The sequence below is a fragment of the Motacilla alba genome, chromosome 2 (genome assembly GCF_015832195.1).
Source record: "Motacilla alba alba isolate MOTALB_02 chromosome 2, Motacilla_alba_V1.0_pri, whole genome shotgun sequence".
Taxonomy (NCBI): domain Eukaryota; kingdom Metazoa; phylum Chordata; class Aves; order Passeriformes; family Motacillidae; genus Motacilla; species Motacilla alba.
The window spans coordinates 100,801,607-100,815,252 of NC_052017.1; the positions used below are offsets into that span (position 1 = coordinate 100,801,607).

A 13,646-nucleotide genomic window follows, 5' to 3' on the forward strand; every position below is an offset into this window, starting at 1 on the left:
TCCCAGAACTACCAACAGTAGTACTGCTTTTTTAATGGTGTGTGAAGGAACTGGTGCATGAATAGACTACATGACATAGCATTATGCAGGTAATCTGTAAAAACACAATTTAACGCTGAAGAGGAAGAACAGTTTAGTGAAATATTATTAATCAGACTATCAAAACAAACTAAATATAATGTAGAATAAAATTGTAAGTGATACAGGTAAGCTTCATCTATCTCATCAATTGTAATACAAATATAAATTCCATGGCAGATTTGAGGAGAGACAGACACAATATGGTCTCAGGTGACTGATGTGTCTGCATTTCCTAATTTACATGGAAATGTATGTCTGTATAGCTGAAGCATTTGCCCAGTTTTATAAGCATAGGTATGAAATGTCAGTATGGAGTAATTTTCTAAAAAATTATCTTCAGCTTTTTGATATTGAAAGAAATTCCTCAATTTCACACAGATTAGTTCTTGGAAGTAGTTGGTGCACAGTAATAAGGTCAAAGAAGGATCTGTGAATCAAAGATCCAGTGTCAGATCCCTTAAGCACATGTTGAACTGCTCTCATATATTCTGTCTTCCCCCAACTCCATACCTTGTCTCTACTAAATAAACTTACAAAGGAAGCTTTGTTTGTGTGTGTTTGTTTATAAATTGTCAATAAAAGTAAAATGATGATTTTCTATCAGATAATCTCCTTTCAGTTTGATTCCTTGTGCATTTGCCAGATTTGTAATTTAGGTTTGTTGCGTCTTCAAAGAGCTTTAGAAAAAGCTGAAAGAATTTTCAATGACAGATCAAAAGATGCAACTTTTCATCTCTCGTTGACTGTAAGTGGACACATTCAGGGAAACACTTTACACAGTCTACAGAACCACTTTTCTTATAATCTAGAATTGTGATTAAACTGTTCTGTAGTTAAAACCACAGTAAGTTAGAAAGTCTAACTGCTGGTTTTTTTTTTAAACCAAAACATTAGAATGTATGTAATTTTACTGAGATTGAAGATACTTTATTCTTTTCAGACAGTTTATCTTATATTACAAAAATCCTTAGAGATCATCTCGAACTCCAAAACCTGGTCCTTTGGGTGGTTCAGTCAGGGAAGTAAGGCCACCAGCTGGCTCACAAGAAAAACGTCCACTCCTGAAAAATGAAAGCAGTTTATTAATTGCTGGTATTGATAACAACTCAGATTCTGTTTAATCATTGGATGGAAGACAGTCACAATTCTGACTTAAGGCTGAAGCCACTATTTTCTGTTTTGTTCTTCCCATTCAACCTTCACAAAAACTGTGATGGAGCTGTTAAAGTAAAAGCATTCCAAATCCAAGTAGTGACAAAAAATTCATTACTGAAATGCAAGCAAGGACCACTTGTTTTCTTTTATATTCATTTATAGGTTGGCCAGGCAGCATCAAATTTTATCAATCAGTTTTGTTATAGGTGCTTCCCTGTGTTTTTTTGAAACTGTAACTGCTTTAAGATTATTGTTCTTGTACTCAAAATATCTTTATAGAAAAAAATAGAAATAAGTAACACTGAAGTCAAATTAATTTCCCCATTGACACAAATGTAGGTGAGCTAACAAAGAACAGTGGGGAATACCAGATAAGAAAAGTTCAGCAGTAACACCCCTCTCACTAACTTAAAATCTTTGGTTTTTGTCAGAAATCAGAAAAAACCAACACAACCAACCAACCAGCCCACCAACAGGAATTTGTCGGTTTAAATGATCGATACAAAAATTCCAACAGGTGACATCATTCACCTATTAAGTACTAAGACAAATCAGAATTCATGTTTTCACATTCCATGCTCCTCTGGTCAGTCATCAAGAACATGCAAATTCTCAGTTCTTTCCAGTTTGTTTTGGCTTTGAATGCATGCACTTTTGCTCAGTAAATTAATTAATGCTTTTTAGCTGTAGGCTGTGAACTCAAATCACTGGAAAAGCAATTTAGTTTCTCAGAAGGATGACCCTTTGTGGCAATTATATATTATAGCTCATTATAAAGATAGCATACCTTGGGCCTGGTTTAGGAACTTTGCCAGCCTTTAGCTCATCAATTATGTCTTCAATATCTTTGGGTGTCAAATCTTCCTGTAAAACAAAAAATTAAATTATTGATAAAACTGAGAGAGTCATCAGTTATGCTAAATGCAGCACTTCTGATTTACCAGATCGGTGTGACCCTAGCACAGGTTAATTTTGATCCTATCCATTAACACACATAGTGGCTTAAAGACTGAGTGGCTTAAAGACTGAGGACAACTGAAAAGTCTACTGTCATTTTAATGTTGAGACTTCATTTCATGTGTAGTTGCAGAAATTATGTTAAAACAAACAATGTTGATGCAGGCCAAGGGTTTGTGTTTTCAGCTTCCTGATACTAGGGAGCTGGATCTCTGCCTACCCACTGCACATATGCCATGACACATAATGTGTGTCATGAAGAATGGTGTCAGCTGCAACAAAAAAATTTTGGATACAGTTCAAGACTACACTTCCTAAATTAGTCCATACTTTTTAACAGACTGCTTTAAAATGCTTTCAAAAGCTTATCAAATACCTATTTAAAATTCCAGCTTTACAGGCAGACCACAATCACAAAAATGCATCACTCCTCTTGTATAATCAAGATAGTAACTGAAATGAAAAATACACTGATACAAATGAAGTGTTCTAGCAAGAGGCCAAGAAACTAAAAGATGCTGTAGGAAATGAGTTCTTCCTGACAATAGGAATTGGAAAACTGACCACAACTTCACAATCTGGAACAACTGCAAAATACAGGTAAGCCAGCAAAGAAACTTTTATCTTTTAAAAGGAAATGCAGTACTTACATAGTAATTGTCATTTATTTGTACCATTGGTGCGTTTACACAAGCACCTAAACATTCCACTTCTATCAGCGTGAAGAGCTTATCAGGTGTTGTTTCCCCAACTTTAATACCTAAACCAATAAATTAATTAGGCTCAGCAATGGTTATGAACAAGAGTAATAGAGCATGAATCTAAGTACTCCATGGATATTGCATTACTTGTAGGTGGGCCTTAAAGCATTTGCAAAGTTAAACCCCCTTAAATGAGTCCAAAATGTTTCCATTAAACAGAAGTTTCTAATAAACCAGAAGTTTCTAACAAACCATTAAGTCAATTTTCAGATACATTTTTGAGACCTTGTTTACAGGTATCAATCACTGAAAAATGACCATGAAATGACAGTTCTAAGAAACACAACAGATCTACTCAAGAACATTCTTAGTAATCAGTATAATAAAAAGGAAAAATAGAGACACATAGCTTTTATGTGCTGATAGGAAATGCATTAATATACAGTGTTGAATATTCCCAAATTAACCAACATCCAAACATTGTTAGCTTCAAATTCATAAACAACTTTCAAGTTTATACAAAAAAGATGATTTACCAAACTGTACACATACTTAGCCTCCATGGCATGTTACTGTTCTACTGCTAGAGATAACAGACCTTCCCCAAGAGGCGAGTTAGTCCAAGTAACATCTCAGAATCTGACCTCTACAAAATACTCCATGGAAGGAAGAATACTGAAAAGCAGTTTTCCTCCATGTACTAGTAGGAAGGGGTTGGAAATAATCAAAGTTGTAAGTAAGACCTGTCTCAGTAGAAACTACAGAATCATTCTTACTGCTTTGATTTCTGAAGCTGAGAGTTTCAGTTGAAATTAAGCTATCTATGCAGTAACAAGACATTAAATGTGCCTTTTTCAGACAACAGAGTATATGAAATGATAGATATATCTGCAGCTGTTCTGCAGCTGTTATCACCAGTTCTTAGAAAAAGTTAACACAGCTTTTCATAGAAGGGGAAGAGTTGTCAGTTGCTGATCTTACCTTCTTTTCTCCCCATAACCACCCAAAAAGGAGGAAAAAACCCAACCCACAAACAAAACCCCCGAGTACTCCTTACATCCCATGATGCACCCTTCTCAATTAACTTTTCCCATGGAGAATTCATAAATTATGTTAACATCATGTTATCATCCAGAGGGACCTTGACAGGATAGAGGCAGGCCCATGTGAACCTTACAAAGTTGAACGAGGCCAGTTTTTTTCCTTCCACTATATGAAGAATTTTACTTCAGTATCATTAAACAAAGGTAAAAAAAAAAGTAAATTATTTATGTCATACCAAGTTTCTTCTTAATGGCTTCTAAAATGCTGTCAGAGTCTCGCAGCATGCACGGTGTGGTGGTGCAGACCTGAATGTGGTATTTCCCAACAGGTTTGCGATTGTACATGGTGTAGAAGGTTGCTACTTCATAGACTCTCATGGGAGGCATTTCTAAAACTTCAGCAACCTGTGACAGGCAAAAACATGCTACATTGAATTCTCTGAGGACAGCAGTAAAGGGATTTAGCAAACCATCTCAGTGTCCTGTCTGCAGTAACAGGTAAGTAGGAGGGTGGGGGTGTGTATCAAAGCACAAATGTATTCCAAGTGCCAAGACTGGACACTTGAGTTCTGTGACTGGCATCACCCTGCTTGAGCACAAACTCCACTAAGCCGTGGATCAGCACAGCGAGGAGCTCGAGTCCTCCAGCATCTCTTGTCAGACACAAGGGGATGTGAGGAGTCAGCTGGGTTTGGGTTTCCTTGTCAGCTCCAGCTCACAGTGCACTTGGGCTGTGTCAATGAACCAACCTGTACGAGCCTGCTCACACTAATCCATGGAAGCCTTTTGGTAAGGAATACTTGTAAGCTGGTACTGTGCTTATCTAATTAATACAGAACAGGTCTCCCTCAGGTTCTGTGACACACCAGGGCTACATCTGCAGATTCCTGTCCCAGCTAATAAGTAGGGAGTGGAGCATGATCTCCATGAAGCCAGTTCTAGTGCAAATATCCCTGATCTCATTAACATAGGAACCCTGGCAAACTGCTCAAGTTGAGAACTGGCTCTGGTTTCAATAGTGTAACTGTTTTATGTTCCAGTTTCTCTAGCAGGCAAATAACAAATCATGGAAAATATTTGTTCACTTAAAAGCCTTAAGATCGTTTTAAACATAATATCAATCTGAAACTTAAATAAACTAATATACACTGCCAGCATTAATGGAGCTTTGAGGCTTTATATTATGCTATAGAAAATAAAGCAGACATAAGTTGCCTTTCTTTAAATGCTCATTCACCTCCTCCAGTCATTCTTCTAATGCTCACAAGCCTCACCTTAAACTGAATTTAAAATTTTACACTTTAAAATTGATGGTATGCCAGATGGTAACACAAAGTACAACAGATTTATTCATATGAATATAAACCAGATTTTTTAATTTCTTGGTATTTGGTTACTGTCATGCAGCCTCTCACTTTGGAGCAGAATAGTTGTTTGCCTGGTTATTTTGAAACAATTCTAATAACTAACCTGACAAGTCTTCCGGGCACTTGCTGTGAGGTGTTACTCAACACTCCTGACATCTACTACACTAACACTGCTCTGCAGAGTCCTTACAGATCTAGAGATTAAGTATAATCCAGGCAATGTGTGAAATGCCATTAATCTGGGAGGAAGAAAACTCCACCGACATCACCTTTTTTTTCTTCCCCCACATTCAGCAGTGAACAAAATCAAGTCTCTGTTCCTAATTCTACAATCACTCTGGGAGAAGAGCCTATCTGAATAGGTTTTATCTAATTTTTCATTTGTTCTGCCTGTAGTTTCTAACAATGGGCTAATATTATATAAACAGAGCCCTGAGTTTTTCTGCATTAGTTTTCCCTTTTTATTTTTAAAAATGTAGTCTCACAGGGAATTCTCACAATTCTGTGCCACATGTAAATTCCCATGTTAGTAAGCTTTCATTAATTAATGTTAATATTCTAGTAAGACATTGAAAGAAAACAATAAAATTATGCTTGAAAGATAATCAAGTACTAAATACCTTGTTCATAGCTGATATGGGCAGCCATCCATGCTGTCTTTGGGCCAAATCCAGTACTGCCATGACAGCTGCAGACTTGTGTCCCTCTGGGTAATTGTTTATGATCGCTTCTATTCGCTTGTTAAAGGGAAAGAAGGAAAACAAATCAGTACTGCTCTAAAGACAAAGTCTGTGTATTGAACTATTTTTTGTCTGCATACCTTTAGGTTTTCAGGTGTGAACTCAAATGGAGTATCTGGATTGTTTTCAGGACTATCTCTATGCTTCAAGAAAAGAAGAAAAATGTGTAAAAACAGGTTGTTAGAAAATGATTCAGGACATATTTACTGTTGTAAAATACCTTCTCATTACACAGTTACAGTTGAGCTGCTTGAATAAAAACTATGTATTTCACATAAAAATATCGTAGTACTAAAGTGATTAAATATATTTGCGAAAGTTATCAAAAATATTGATAATTATTTCATCACTCTTGAAAATCATTACCTATTCCCATTACTTCCTATTAAAGAAATTTACTGAGAAATACATGTAATCATATATTGAGAAAATGTATAGTGTTGTTATCAAAATACATATTTTTAACACTGTTAATACAAGTTTGATAATTATGTTTAAATTTACAATAGGCAGAGTAAGAATGCTCTGGTTAATACCTTAATAAACAAGAGACTAAAACAACAGTTCACTTTTCCCTTTACCATGAAACATTAATTTTAAAAAAGCTCCACAACTCATCAAGAAGTTTGCTGTAGAATTAAAACATCTGCACATTCAAACACATTATTAATCCATTTTAATATATTATTTTGATTTGTAATGGATTTCAACATTTTCATTTTATATACAATTCTGAATCAAAACGTAAGAAGCAGAATTCTGAATTAGTATTTCCAAAATAACGTATTCTAGTAAGTTATTTTTAAGGTGGTCTTCTAGGGAAACTTAAAATTTTAATTACTTCTTCCATATTCAGAAAATACAAATTTGGAGGTCTTGAAAAAAGTAACATTTTCCTGTAGTAAAATCTTAGTTCTGATGAAAATCCTTTTCCAGCAGAAAATGTTCCTGCACAAAATTTTTAGCTGTCTCTAAGCAGCTTGTTTTGGTTTCCTTTAAATACCTATAGTTAAGTTTAGTTCCATGCTTCATATGGTTTTCAAATTGAGAAAATTGCAAATCAAAGGGAAAGTTTGTGGGAAAATACAAACTATACTTGAGGCTTGATGTTAAAAGTAATCCACAACTAGCCAATAATAAAACTTCAGAAGTGTATTTAGAACAAAGTAGCCCCCTCCACTGACTTCCACTTGCATCATTTCCTCCAGTAACTGAGGGTGATTTTGCAGTTGCCACACTTCACTCTTCTTACTAAGCAGCAAAGGATTTAATGAAAACCTTAGCATTGCCAAGACACTTGCATACTGAAGTGAAGTTTGGATCATCAGTGAGGAACTTAGAACGTGCGTGTTCCACAGCTATTCTCGGATTTAGAAATTTTAATATGGAAATATTGCAAGGGCAAATACTTCAATTACATCTGTTGGTCTGTCCAGGGATTACCTTGGCTTATCCTGTCTATATCCCAAAGCAGACAATATGACTGCCTCCATCAGTTTGAAAGCATTGTGCCCTCACCACAGTTTCAAGTCCAGTATAAAACTACTGTGGATAAATACTTCACCAAGGATGACTTTCCTATAAGAACAGGAATTACAGAAAGATTAATGATGCCCTTTGAACACACTAATATTTTATTTAGTGTTAATTTCTTGCTTATTGTGTGTTTTACAACATAAAAGAGCTTTTAGGAACACGATTCCCATTATTTCAGACTGACCCTTCCAGATAATGCATTTGATGACTCATATTTAGTCTTGGTGAGTATTTTCTACCAATTTTATTGGTAAAAAAAGAGTTAAAAAAGCTCTCAAAAAGAGGCTGATGGAGAGAAGACTGATTTGAAATACTGTACAACTTTTATTATTTTTTCCCTTACAGACCTTTCCATGTCTTAGCTGCACAGATCAATTCCACAATTCATGGTATTTCCATAACTTAGCTTTTCCTTCCGAAATATGCATGCCTATTTTGCTATTATTTTTGCCTTCTGTAGCTATTTGATAGTTAGCACTATCAAATAGTGCTAATAGTTGTACTTCGTCTCAATTGCTTTTGCAAATAAATGTATTTGATTTATTAAAAATTCCCTCTTTGTCTGGAGCAGCTGTTCTTTTCAGTGTATCATCTCTCAGCTGATATCCTTAAATGCCCTGCATGTGAAGAGGAATAATAAAGACTTTATATTGGAAGACACAGGTGTAGCTGTAGCAAGGTTTCATGATATATTGTAAAGGCTATAGCAGAGGTGAGCAATAATTAAGCCATGCCACCTTTTATATCTTCCCTTCTCCTGAAAGGACTTCATCTAATTCTGGGCCATGGGGAGTTTGACAGTTTTCATCAAGAGCTTACACAGTTCTAGGACTCCCGAGCAGTTAGGAATTTATATGTTCTCTAATCTTACATTTGTCTGACAATGTGCCATTTATCTGAGACTTGCATACACTGACTTGCATGCGCCTAAATGACATGGGTGCATTTCCATGTTTTTTTAGGACACAGATTCTAGAGAGCAAGATCAGAAATAAGGACACTGGATTGGACAGAGCAGTATTTTAAATTACAGAGTGGTTGAAGTTGGAAGGGACCTCTGGAAGTCATCTGGGTCAAACTCCCCTGCTGAAGCAGGGAAACCCAGAGCTGCTTGCCCAGGACTGTGTCCAGATGGCTTCTTCTGAATATATCCAATAATGAAGACTCCACAACTTTTCTGGGCAACCTGTGCCAGTGCTGTCACCCTCATAGTGAAAAAGTGTTGCCTGATGTTCTCTGAGGCCATTGCCTCTGGTCTTGTCACCTGGCACCACTGAAATGAGCCTGGCTCTGTTCTCTTTGCATTCTGCCCCCATGCAAGTCTTTTTCCAAATCTCTTCTCATGCTCCCCAATTGCCCAAAGTGTTACATGAAGTTTTCATTCCATTCATACATTGACTGAATTACATTTCTATTACAGAACACAGCCTATTTAAGAGCCTATTTAAGCCTTCACTGCAAAGGCTACCCAAGCCACAGATGCCACTGCACTCCCATGGAAGCCACTAAGGCTGCTGAATGGTCACCTCATACTCCTTTTGCTACACCAACCTGGGCCATTTTATTATTATGCTTTCTTTTTTTCCCAGTGATCCAATCATCTGTCTTTCTTGACACAGAAAATTATTAAAGAGCACTGAAGAACTACAACAGAATAGTTCGAATAATTTAGTTTTCATGTACACTGCAAAAACTTTGGCCTGAAACTTGAGCTATGCCCTATGGTAAACACCAGTCCAAAGCACTGTAAACCAAACTGAGAGAACTGGGTGGTCTGCAGGGGCGATGTTTAGGGCAACAACCTGTTCAGAATCCCTATCAAATCAGCACTGAAAAAAACATGTATTACTCCTCCTCTAAAGGGAAAGTACCCTACATTCACTACTCCAACAGAACTCTGGATATAAACCCCTCTTACTTTAAGAATGGTGGAAGTGGTTGCAAACACAAATATCTCACTGACCAACTTCACAAGTAACTAAAACTTGAATACAGCAATTCTTCAACCTTTTGTGCTGAACCCCCTATGACAAAGCCCACATCAGGGCTGTTGATGTGTTAAGGAAACTCAGTCCACGTATTGAAAACAATGAAGTACAAGAGCTAAGTTTTAGTTGATAAGAACGCTAAAATCAGGTAAAAGTCAAGTATATGGAATGCATGTTTTAATGAAGAAAGGTAATCATAATTAATGTCTCTGGAATTAGGCCTTCCCTAGGCATCAGAATGTGGAGATTTGGAGGATTGCTCTTACATTCCTATGGGCAAACAATCTACCTAATTTTGTACTTGATATCTTCTCACTGGAAGTGTGATGTAGCTGCCTGAGATAGCACTTAGTTTAATAACTGAGAGAAAGGCTCTTTCTGTTTCAGAATACAAAGGCATTTCAGCAGAAGTTCTCTTATTTATTTCTGTGTGTTTCTGTTAACGTGTAACATGTCTGCAAAGGGAAGCACAGGCATGCCAATCAGACATGCCTTTTAATACTAGATTTTATGACAACCAGGTCCCTTGCTAGCCTGTCCTCTGCCGTTACAACACAAGTACACTGCATGCATTTACCTTCCTCACTTACAGATGTGCTACATGAGAAGTGCAAGAAGCAGCAGCAATAAGCTTTGTAAAACAAACCCATGACATTTGTGTGTAAACTGACATACTAAGAGGACCACCACAACAGGTTTGAGTCACTCCCATTAGTCCTCCACAAGCAGTTTTTAAACAAACTTTTGACACTTCTGCTTGTAATTAAAAAAAAATTAAAAAATTAGTTTTCCTCTACAGAAATCCAAGGGGAGTCCAATTTTCTGATTGGACTGTATATGGATTGGATTGTATATGAACACCTGGTGTTGATGAAAAGAATGCCTTTGTCTCAAACCAGCAGGACAAGTTTCCCTTGAAATCTCCCATTTTAAGTAGCATCTGGAATTTCGTTAGGGTAAACAATTACACACACATATAGTGACATCCAAACGTCTTCTTCCTATTACCTTTTACTTCAGAGAAGAACAAATATTACCTTATTAAAAAACAACAACTGAGAAAAAAAACAACAAGGAAAAAACCAAACCCGCACAGAACCAAACTCTTATGGTCCTTTAGCAAAAACTCTGCTGTGGAATAAGTCATCAATGATGCTTTAAATAAACATCTGCAAAGCACTCAGCTTTTCTACTTGCCTTTCGCTGTTATCAGGCTCCTCCCTGCAGCAAACAATTTAAACAATTACATAAATCTTGAATTTACAAAGCTATCTAGCTTCATATGTCAGACATAACAGCCATTAGGGTGCAAAAGACATATTTGCCTATCTTCACCCACCTCCAACTACACTGAAGTTTTCTAAATTGCCAGACTACAGCATTTCCTCTATTCCTTGAACACCAGCTCTCACCCTGTAAATCACCATTTCCTGCTCAGATTTCTGGAAAAGTACACAAAGCATATACTGAGATCCTATTAACTTCATTTTATGATTAAAGCTGTAGAGACAGCTGCAGAAAGGAAACAACAACAACAACATGTCCAAAAATCCTGAGCACCTGTTTTCAACAGTGGTCAACTCGCTAGTAAAGAGCTGATTTTTACCAAGTGTTGGGAAAATGCCAAATTATTCAGCTGTTAAACTGCAGACCAGCTAAAGCTCTGAATGAGCAGAATGGGACAAAATGCACACTCTATTGAGATGCTTCAGGTTCTCTTCAGAGGTAGACAGACAACACAGCTGCTTTACACACTTAAATTCAAGGGCTTTTTACTTTTTTCAATTACTACTACTGTTTATGCCTTTTATGACAGTGCTTAATGGCCTCAATTACAACTCATTGTACGACCTGCTGTATCACAGAGAACATGAACAAGAACTGTACTTTTCAACTCCTGTAAACACAGCTAGGACCTGAGCCCATGGGTAATTCTGCAGCAAATTTCAGAAAGCAAGAAACTGCACCTGCAAAAAGTTTAATGAGATTCAATTACAAACTCAACTAAAATAAATAAAGGAAACAAGAACTGGTTTATAATGAAATAAAGTTTAAGCAAAGTCTCATCTGCAATCACATACAAATTACGGAGCATTTTCACTACATAAGGCAAGAAATACAAGAGCCAAAAACTAAAATAAAACCTAAAATAAAACTCCATTACAACTCTAATAGAAGGTTCTGTAGAAAAAAAACCCTCTCCTTTGTAAATACCAGTAGGTTTCTATAGCAAAGTTCGGCCCATCAGAAGTTTTTAGGCAGATTTGAAAAAGCACATGCCAAACTCTTCTAACCCATGCCCCTTACAGTAAAACAGATTATTTACCACAAATAAGGCTCCAGTGGCATTGCGCTCTGCTGTTCCATGCAAGTATCGGATCTGCCTTGCCTACAAGCAAAGTACAGTGTTAATAATGCTCATACTGCTAGTGCCCGCTTTCAGAACCAGTCTGATTTCCATTCTAACTGTAAGCCATTAATTCCACTGCCATCACTAATAATTTACAATAAGTCAAGAAGAGACTGTCAAGGGCTCTCCTGTACTATTCGGAAAGCAAATCTCTAGACTCCCACCTCTCCTGACCAGTTCGAACAATGTAGAAATTAAAGGATTTAACCATGCTACTGCTTAATTTAAGCGCCTTGAACACAAATTCTCATCCAACATTTCATGAAGGATTTCCCAATTTGTGACTTTACATCCTATCTGCTATAAAGATTTCAGAAACCACCACTGGTACTGAAGTTTTTCTCCAGTAAGCATTCACATGCTTCTCCAGCATTTATCGAACCAAACGCTGAGAACTGGCACAGGAGGGCAAATGTAAACACAAACCCGAAGAATGAACAGAACACAGACCCATATGCAAGTTCTGTTCAACTATTCTCTGTACTCTCTGACATGCCAGAACCGATCAACATTTCTAGATTCTGGCATGTATCAGTATCAGTATCATGTATCAGTAGCAAGTATCAGTAAGATTTGATAATTTTACCCCAAGTATTTATTCCATTAAAATTAATTTTATATTAAACTACGTGTATTTTAATAATTAATTATTGAGCAACTCTAAGCTTTCTTAAAGTAGAATCACAGAATGCTCTAGGGTGGAAGGGACCTAAAGATCATGTCCAATCCCCTGCCATGGGCGGGGACACCTTCCACTAGACCAGGCTGCTCAGAGTCCCATCCAAGCTGGCCCTGAACGCTGCCAGGGACGGGACAGGTCATATGACAGCGACAGGCTGCAGCCATCCCGTGGCACTACTGCGGGCGCACCTGCGTGATCCGCTGCTTGCAAGACTGAGCTGGCCAGGCCGTCTTTGCAGAAGAGCCGGGACGGCGGCTCCGCGGTCCATAGACTTGGATTCCAGGCACCGACCTACCCGCAGTCCCCACCCCCACGCCCCGCCGCGGCCTCCCCGCTGTCCCGCGGCCTCTCCGACTCCCGGCCGGCGGTGGCGGGGAGCCCTTACCGAGCGTGCGGCCGCGGCGCGCAGAACAGCGCACAGGAGCATGGCGATGGCGGCGGCAGCGCCGATCCCCGCTCCCGCTGCTCCTCCTCGTCCCGATCCCTCTCCTTGAGGCCCGGGCTCGCCCTCCTGCCCGCCGCGCCAAGGAGACCCGCAGCGCGCATGCGCCGGGGCGCGCCCGCAGCGCGCGTGCCCGCTCTGGAAGCGGAGGCTGCTCCCGCTGTTCCTGCCCGCGGGGATCCCTGGCCCGCAGGGAACCCGGCCTCAAGGGTGCCTGAGCGTGTCCGCGGGAGTTTCAGCCGCTCGTGGCGCGCACCAGCGTGGAGAAAAGAGATTCCTTCGGAAACAAGAGCCGGCAACAGTGGGAAATGGCAGGAAACTAGTGAGGGTTTTTTTCAGCCCTGAGTTCCCCACCTTGCTACCCATAGGAAGCTTGCCCCTATGTTTTGTCCTCCTTTAGGAGAAGCAATAAGCATACATTGTGTTTTTGGCCTCTGATAAGCATTCCCGTATGATGCCATAACCCAGTGAACACAGTACGAATGCTGGAACTGCGGATCACAGAATCACAGAATGGTTTGGGTCGTGTTATGAATAAGGTCAA

At 38.6% G+C, this 13,646-nt stretch overlaps 1 protein-coding gene across 1 annotated transcript; it reads right to left on the reverse strand.

Moving 5' to 3' along the window:
- Positions 1-983: 983 nt before the first annotated feature.
- On the reverse strand, positions 984-13,213 carry NDUFV2 (NADH:ubiquinone oxidoreductase core subunit V2). Its single transcript, XM_038130200.1, has 8 exons — positions 13,046-13,213; positions 11,895-11,957; positions 6,125-6,187; positions 5,925-6,041; positions 4,174-4,342; positions 2,844-2,953; positions 2,024-2,100; positions 984-1,142 (listed from the first exon to the last, which is right to left on the reverse strand). Exons 1-8 carry the CDS (start codon positions 13,085-13,087, stop codon positions 1,049-1,051), a joined length of 735 nt encoding a protein of 244 aa, XP_037986128.1. The 5' UTR covers positions 13,088-13,213; the 3' UTR covers positions 984-1,048.
- Positions 13,214-13,646: the final 433 nt, after the last annotated feature.